General features: G+C 46.6%; 1 protein-coding gene across 3 annotated transcripts in view; it reads left to right on the top strand.

Moving 5' to 3' along the window:
• Positions 1–1555: 1555 nt before the first annotated feature.
• The window catches only part of TSC22D1 (TSC22 domain family member 1), a 133710-nt gene continuing 126348 nt past the window's right edge, over positions 1556–8917 (top strand). For 2 of the 3 annotated variants that reach the window (XR_015714041.1, XR_015714042.1), the window contains exon 1: positions 1556–4965. Coding sequence is in view for 1 of the 3 variants with exons in the window: in XM_087814334.1 (XP_087670460.1) it covers positions 2093–4965 (2873 nt within the window). In the remaining 2 variants the exon portion in view is untranslated. The remainder of the gene's footprint in view (positions 4966–8917) is intronic. The other variant, XM_087814334.1, reaches the window with a different exon arrangement.

Raw genomic sequence — 8917 nt, 5'->3', positions numbered from 1 at the left:
TTGCCAAGCATTCCATCTCAGAGCCCACCCCGCAGGAGCTTAGGCAGTTAACTGCAAACAGCTGCAGTGTCTGCGTGGCTGCCTGGCCCCTGCCAGCTGAAGGGCGAGGGCCGAGGGGTCCGCACGGCAGCCACAGCTGCACTGCACAAAAGGCAGCACCTATGGTGAGGAGCTCCCGGCGCTAGGGCATCATTCTCCGAGGGGACAAGAGCGGCGAGGTCCAGGAGCAGGGCTCCGCCGCGCGCAGAGGAAGAAAGCCTGACTCATGTCGTGGCGGCGGCGGCGGGCTCCTGGGAACTGAAACTCGTGATGCTGTTGCTGCGGAGAAAAGCCTCATTATCCATTCCGCAGGCTGGGGGACACCACCCAGGGCGCGCACGCCCGATACCCCGGGCTCCGGCAACCTCCCCGCCACGCTCCCTTCGCCGCGTGCCCGCGCGCGACGGCCGCGTGTGAAAAAAGAGCGGACACACCTAACCTGCGCGCGCCCCTCGTCCTGCCCCACCCCCACTCAGGCTGGCCCACCGGATTTGCTTCCCCCGGCCGAAATCCGCCACCCCCACCCCCACCCCCGGCAGCGGCGCCTCCGCCAGTCTTCGGCAATTTCCGTCGGGACACCGAGCGCTAGCCAGGACCCGAACACCCGCCGCCTCCTTCTCCGCGGAACCCGGCTTTATGTCTGAGGAGCCCGGGCGCATGCGCAGACGCCATCTTCTCTCCTCCTGCGCCGGCCCCCTCCCCCCCGCCGCCGCCTTCTCTCGCCGGCGTTCGCCCCTCCTCCTCCTGCGCTCGGGCGCTGCTCCCTCCTCTGCCGATGCCGCGAGAGGCTGGGGGGATACCGTGGAGACGGAGGAGAGCACTAGTAACAACCACCTCAGCCCCCTCCCCGCCCGCTGCCCTCCCTCGGCACTCACCCGCCCTGTTTGCCGACACCGACCAACCCCACCTCTCGTTCCTTTGAACGGCGTCGGCTGCAGTCGCTGCACCAGCCCGTCTGGCCACCAACGCCGCCGAGAAAGAAGCCGCTGCCGCCTGCGCCCCCCTCCCGCCCGGGCCGCGGGAGCCGCGGGAGCCGCGGGCTGAGGACCAGCCGGTTGCGGAGGAAGAGGACGAGAGCGGCTCGCACCCCTCCGACAGCGCGCGTCTCGCCGCCCTTCGCGGAGACTCGGGCTCCGGCCCCTTACTCCCCGAGGACGTGTGCCCAGCTGAGGCGCCTGCCCTGAGGGAGGAAAATGCTCCGGCTCCATGGCTGCCAGTGATGGAGCGGTCCCTGGGCTCCCGCCGCCACCGCCGCCGCCGCACCCCGGCCGTGCTCCGCGAGGACCCGGCGTTTCTGCGCGCCCGCCCGCGCCTCGTTGCTGGGCTCACCGTACCGGGCGCCCCGCCGCCGCCCCGCTCGGAGCCTCGTCGCCCCGGCCGCAGCCTTGGCCAGCGTTTCCTCCCGGAGCAGCCACCGCGAGCCCAGGGGGTTTGAAAGGGTCCGCGGGGCGTGGGGGGAGGGCCGAGCGGGGACAGCGGGGCCGGGAGGGGAGGTTGGAGCGACACTGAGCTCGGGGCTCGCCGGCGGCGGCGGTGTCGGGGGTGGCGAGGGGAAGGCGACACTCGCTCCGCGCTGCCTTCGTGCAGAGCGACCGGGAGGGTTTTGCAGCGGCCGCCGGCGGGAGGAGGGGTTGAGGTGGCTTCTGAGTTGTCCGGAGAAGGTGGGCATTTCTCGGTTTTCCCAGCCCCTCCCCTGGCCTTCCCCCTCCCCTGTCTCCCCTCCCTCCTGCCCCGCACCCCACGTGAAGCAGAATATAAAGGGGGGTGTGAGACTAGAGGGGAAAGTGAGTGGTGAAGGACTTAAGGGGTCCCTCTTCGGGTCCCCGGCCGCCCTGTTCACCCTCGTTCATCCTCGTTCATCCTCCCTTCCCGAAGCTCGCCCTCGAAGGCAGGAGCGGCCGGCGCCTTCGGCTGAGGAGGAGGAGGAGGAGGAGAAGGAGGGATCACGCCGGGCGGAGCGTCAGGTCCCGTTTTCCTCCCCAGCGTCTTGAATACAAAGATTATCGTGCAGAAGGAAATTGCGCTCGCCTCCTCCGCCCCCCGTACCAACACAATGCACCAGCCGCCTGAGTCCGCCGCGGCCGCGGCCGCTGCAGACATTAGTGCTAGGAAGATGGCGCACCCGGCAATATTCCCTAGAAGGGGCAGCGGCAGTGGCAGCGCCTCTGCCCTCAATGCAGCAGGTACCGGCGCTGGTAGTAATGCCACATCTTCCGAGGATTTTCCGCCTCCGTCGCTGCTCCAGCCGCCACCTCCTGCAGCATCCTGTGCATCGGGGCCACAGCCTCCACCTCCACAAAGCCTGAATCTCCTTTCGCAGGCTCAGCTGCAGACACAGCCTCTTGCACCAGGCGGAACTCAAATGAAAAAGAAAAGTGGATTCCAGATAACGAGCGTTACCCCAGCTCAGATCTCCGCCAGCATCAGCTCTAACAACAGTATAGCAGAGGACACTGAGAGCTATGATGATCTGGATGAATCTCACACGGAAGATCTGTCGTCTTCCGAGATACTTGATGTGTCACTTTCCAGGGCTACTGACTTAGGGGAACCTGAACGCAGCTCCTCAGAAGAGACGCTAAATAACTTCCAGGAAGCTGAGACACCTGGGGCAGTCTCTCCCAACCAGCCCCACCTTCCTCAGCCTCATTTGCCTCACCTTCCACAACAAAATGTTGTGATCAATGGGAATGCTCATCCACACCACCTCCATCACCACCATCACGTTCATCATGGGCACCACCTCCACCATGGGCACCACCATCCATCCCATGCTGGTGTGGCCAGTACATCCATTCCTGGAGGGCCACCCTCAAGCCCAGTATCCAGAAAACTCTCTACAACTGGAAGCTCTGACAGTGTTATACCAGCTGCACTAACTTCTGCTGTATCATCGGGTTCCTCACCTGCATCTGTAATGACTAATATCCGTGCTCCCACTACTACTGGCAGTATAGGTATAAATTCTGTTACTGGCACTAATACAGTGAATAATGTTAACATTACTGCTGTGGGTAGTTTTAATCCTAATGTGACAAGCAGCATGCTTGGTAATGCTAATATAAATACAAGCAATATACCAAGTGCTGCTAGCGTGAGTGCTGGGCCTGGAGTTAACAGCGGTGTTAATGTGAATATCTCGAGTGGCATGGGCAATGGTACTATTTCTTCAACTGTTAACAGTGTGGTGAATGCAGCTGCAGGGATGACTGTGGGATCAGTTTCAAGTCAGCAGCAACAACCAACAGTTAACACTTCAAGGTTCAGAGTTGTGAAGTTAGATGCTAGTTCTGAACCCTTTAAAAAAGGTAGATGGACTTGCACTGAATTCTATGAAAAAGAAAATGCTGTCCCTACTACAGAAGGTGTGGTAAATAAAGTGGTGGAAACGGTAAAACAAAACCCAATAGAAGTGACTTCTGAGAGGGAGAGCACTAGTGGGAGTTCTGTGAGCAGTAGTGTCAGCACACTGAGTCACTACACAGAAAGTGTGGGAAGTGGAGAGATGGGAGCCCCTACTGTGGTGGTGCAGCAACAGCAGCAGCAACAACCAACTCTTCAAGGTGTGGCCCTTCAGCAGATGGATTTCAGTAGCACTGGTCCACAGAGTATTCCGGCAGTTAGTATATCACAGAGTGTTTCTCATTCACAGATCTCACAAGTACAATTGCAGTCTCAAGAACTGAGCTATCAGCAAAAGCAAGGTGTTCAACCAGTACCTCTACAAGCCACTATCAATGCTGCAACTGGTATCCAGCCATCACCTGTTAATGTGGTTGGTGTACCTTCAGCTTTAGGTCAGCAGCCTTCCATTTCTAGTTTGGCTCAACCCCAACTGCCATATTCTCAGACAGCTCCTCCTGTGCAAGCTCCCCTTCCAGGGGCACCACCTCAGCAGTTACAATACGGACAACAATCGACTGTTTCCACACAGATGGCCCCAGGTCATGGTAAACCAGTGACTCAGATTCCTACTTCAGAGTATGTACAGCAGCAGCCGATTCTTCAAACAGCAGTGTCCTCTGGCCAGCCCAGTTCTGCAGGAGTGGGAGGAGGAACAACGTTAATTCCTATGGCTCAGCCACAGAGTATCCAGCTGCCAGTGCAGCCCCCAGCAGTCCAAGCACAACCTGCAGGGGCATGTGGCCAGCCTGTTGGCCAGGCTCAAACAGCAGTATCTGCTGTACCTACTGGCAGTCAAATTGCAAATATTGTTCAACAAGCAAATGTACCCACTGCAGTGCAGCAGCCCTCTTCCCAAGTCACACCTTCAGTTGTTCAGCAAGGTGCTCCTCCATCTTCACAAGTAGTTCCACCTGCTCAAACTGCAATTATTCATCAGGGAGTTCAAACTAGTGCTTCAAGCCTTCCTCAACAATTGGTCATTGCACCCCAAAGTACCTTGTTAACTGTGCCTCCCCAGCCACAAGGATTAGAGTCAGTAGCTCAAGGAGTTGTTTCACAGCAGTTGCCTGCAGTTAGTCCTGTACCCTCTGCTAGTAGTATTTCTGTTACAAATCAGGTTAGTTCAGCTGGTCCTTCTGGAATGCCTTCTGCCCCTACAAACTTGGTTCCACCACAGAATATAGCACAAACCCCTGCCACTCAAAATGGTAGTGTGGTTCAAAGTGTTAGTCAACCTCCCTCGATAGCAACTAATATAAATTTGCCTTTGGCACAACAGATATCACTAAGTTCTCAGTTCTCTGCACAATCATTAGCTCAGGCAATTGGAAGCCAAATTGAAGATGCCAGGCGCCCAGCGGAACCCTCCTTAGTTGGCTTACCTCAGACTGTCAGTGGTGACAGTGGGGGAATGTCAGCAGTTTCAGATGGGAGTAGCAGCAACCTAGCAGCCTCTGCTTCTCTTTTCCCGTTGAAGGTGCTACCGCTGACGACACCCCTGGTGGATGGAGAGGATGAGAGGTAAGATCATACATATTTCTGCAGACATTCAACAGATTCAGAGGTGGTTTAGTAGCTATGTATGTATATGCACAAAATTAGTCTGAAGTAATATATATTTTTTTCACCTTTGTATGTGAGTTTTCTAGAGCAAGGGTGTTACTGAATTGTTTCAGAGTGGATAGGAAATGGTGTAAGTAATATGTAAACATTTGACAGAATAGTTATTGAGCATTAAGAATAGGGTTGGGAGCACTGAGTGGTTTTTGTTATTTATAAAATGCTTCTTTAAAAGATTAATTATGAACAGAAACTTAACTTTTGCTAACCCATATAATAGTTAATCTGTTCTTTTGAATGACTGAAATCCTTATGATCTTCTCTTGGGAGGGGTGTGGTTCCCACATTTGTTTCTCCTTTACTAGATTGGAAAATCCTTTTCAGTTCTTCTGTGTTTGACCTTAGTCTGTGAAAGATACTGTTACCTGCTTTTCCTAGTCAGATGTTATAGGAAAGGTGACCTGATTTGGGTTATATAGATTGCTTTCATACTGTAATTAACCAACTTTTGTGTACTTATTTAATGTTCATTTTATCTGAACAGTAAAGGAGGAATGGGAATTTTGAAATGTTTTTTTGTGAGGGAGGAGGGCATACACTGTCAAAATGACCAGATTTATTTTTGATGGTAGTATGCTGTACATTTTTGCTTTTGCATAGTAGATCAAGGTGGAAGCCATTTTAAGAGTAAAGAAAGTAAGTCTTGGAGGGTTGAATTTACAAAAACATGAAAATAAGACTTTATTTTGCTAATCTATTCCACTTGTTCCCTTCTTCCCTTGTCAAAAAAACCCATAAAGCCTAAAATACATTATTAAACTAGTGTTTTCTTAATTGAATTGGAAATAATGAGCTAATCACACTTATTGAATCAAATTGTGTCTTTGAAGCCGATTGACTAGAAAAGTAGTGAAGTCTCTCATGATTCTACATTGCTTTAAACTAAGTTGATTTTATGGGAATGTTTCCACAAATTTGCCAGTCTGACTAATCTTGATCAAAATAATATCAAAGGAGTTATGACAAAGGCTATGCATTTTCACTGTGGAACTATAAACTTGAAAGATATTTAATTATTTTAGTATTGGAGATTTTTGTGATTGAACTTGCATTAAAACGATTGGAACATTTATATTCTAAATGTATATTTGTGGTTTTCACTTTGGAAAAATTAAGCATATTTCAGAAAAATTGCAATTTTAGAAAAAACAAGTGTTTAAGTAAGGTTTTCATGGTATTTTAGTTACTTAAAAGAAGGTAAAGGCATGATTTATTGAAATAACTCAAAGTCTTGTTTTTCAAGATTTTTATTATTTTTCTAATAGCCATATAATTAAAATCTTGTTACCTAACCAGATGTATTCTGTACCATGTACAAAACTGTACTTTAAAAGGTAGACCTTTTGTAGGAGGTAGTTTCCTTAATAGCCTAATGTAATTAATTGTTAAGCTTTTGTTTTTATCATATGCTAATACTCATCTGTAATTGCTAATATTCACCTATAATTTTAAAGAATTATTTACCCCAAGTATTAATGTTTTTTAAATCTAAAGGGTGTAATCTGAGTGAAGTCCCTATAAAAACAGGTGTATTATATGGGTGGTAAATTTAGAGAAATGGAAGACCGATGAAATATATGAAAACCACACATTTTGAATTCATACCTACCATGATTTTTGTTAATTACCACTTGTGGTATCTTGGCATGACTTTCTCTTTTTTTCCCACCTGGTGGTTGGGCATGATAGATAGCTTTCCACAACTTGCTGTTCCAGACAATTAAAGTCAGATGTTGCTACCTTCAACTACGTTTTTAACTATAGGGATAGAGTCCCAGTTTAAGATATTAGTATAAAATAAATTTTTCCATATAGTAACTGAGATGAAGATTAATTAGGGACAAATTATGTAGGAAGGTTTGGAATTAAAGGGACAAAAAGAGATACTGATTAAATACTGCTATAAAGTTACTTGAGTTGACTGTTACCTGTTTTGAATTTACTACATATTTGAGCCTTTGTTAACGTCAAAGTCAAGGCATCAGATCTGGAAAATTTTTGTTTCAGAGTTATCCTTGAAAATGTTTCATCCCTAAAATACCTCTAAAGGTCAGAAAGAATAAATATGTATATTATTTTCTCTATTGTGTTTTACTACAGATTATTTCTTTTTTTACTCTAGTTGGGAAAATGAAATGTTGTTTTAGTTAAATTTGCCCTTGGAAGGGAATTTCAGAATTTCTACAAGAGGAAAAAAGTGATAATGGTTTAAAAAATTATTTTTACCTTCTCAATAGTTCCTGTGTCATTTGCATATTCTGGGCTTGGTCACCTGTTAGTCTCTCATGGGAGAAAGGTGTACATTATAATTTAAATATTATGACTTAGAAAACATGTTAACAAACTTTTGGGTGGTAGAACAAATCAAGGATAGTTATTCTTTAGTAGTCTTTTGAAATAATACTCTTAATACTTCAATTTTAAAATGTTTATTAGACATGTAGAAAATGCTTTTATTGGCCGCTGGGAGAGACTATAAAGATTAGAAACGTGGCCTGGCTGATGTGGCTCAGTGGTTGAGTATTGACCGGAGCATGAACCAGGAGGTCACGAGTCCTGGTCAGGGCACATGCCCCAGTTGCGGGATTGATCCCCAGTGCAGGAGGCAGCCGCTCAGTGACTCTCTCATTGATGTTTCTATCTCTTTCTACCTCAGCCTTCCTTTCTCTGAAATCAACAAAAACATATTTAAAACTAAAGATTGGAAACATGGATCAGACAGTAAGATTATATATCTTGTTTTTAAACATTCATTCTCATTAGAAAGGTCTTAATGTCATATTTTAGTCTTTAGTGTGAATTTACCTTTTCCATTTATTTATTTTTTTTAAAATTTGAACTTTTCAACACGGGAAGATTGAGGTATTTGACACTAATATATAATCTTTTGTGTTTTCTGATTACTAGTGCAGCCTCTTATGTGAAATTATTCAAACTTGTATTCATCCTTAAAGACAGCTCTGATTTTCCCTCTGAAGCATTCTCTTCACCTAGGGAATGTTGTTTCCTTAGCACTTTGCAGTATTCCTCTGTTTAAGGCATTGCGCACATTCAGTTTGTTTACTCATCTTTCCTACAAGACTGAGTTCCTCAAGGGCAAGAACGAAATATTTTTTGAACGAATTAATGAGCAGACCTTTGTTTTCCTTTTCTGTCATGATTTAAAATTTATATTGTCTCATCTTAAGCACAACTGTTAGAGATGCAGGATCATGTAATTTATGCAACAAATTGAAAAGAAATGAATAAAAAGATTTACTTTTTTTACCTCTTCTACCTCATCATTCCTTGAGGTGAATTGGTATTGATCTTCTAAATATAGTCCCTGTTACATAGTAGCCCTCAAATATTTATTAAAGAGAAATGAGAGTTATCTGTAAAATAGGAGTTATTCATTTTGCCTACTTCCAAGGAAGGTAGCATGAGATAAAATACATTAACTGTGAAATGCTAAATTATAAGTTTTAATTTTATTAGGGTGTATCTGCACAGAATCAAATAATTTACATGGTTATCAAAACAGAAGTTTCCCATCCCCTTCCTTTCCATTTTCCCTTTTCTGGAAGCAATCACTTTCACCTTTTAAAAATGATTGTTGTGATATTTACCTTGTAGTCTCTAAATAGCTTTCATTGGGTAGGAGCATGGACTCTGCAATTAGACTGCTTAGGTTTGTCAATTACTAGTTTTATGTAACATTGGGCTACTTAAACTCTCTGTGTCTCAGTTTGCTCATTTAAAAACGGGATCAGTACTACCTACTTCATAGGTTTGTTGTAAGAATTAAAGGAATTTGGAAAGCCCTTAAAACTGTGCTTAACTAATATGCCCTACATAAGTATGTGTTAAATAA

This window comes from Miniopterus natalensis, chromosome 2 (assembly GCF_054644295.1).
Source record: "Miniopterus natalensis isolate mMinNat1 chromosome 2, mMinNat1.hap1, whole genome shotgun sequence".
Taxonomy (NCBI): Eukaryota; Metazoa; Chordata; class Mammalia; order Chiroptera; family Miniopteridae; genus Miniopterus; species Miniopterus natalensis.
This window is presented reverse-complemented; position numbering and strand designations above follow the sequence as displayed.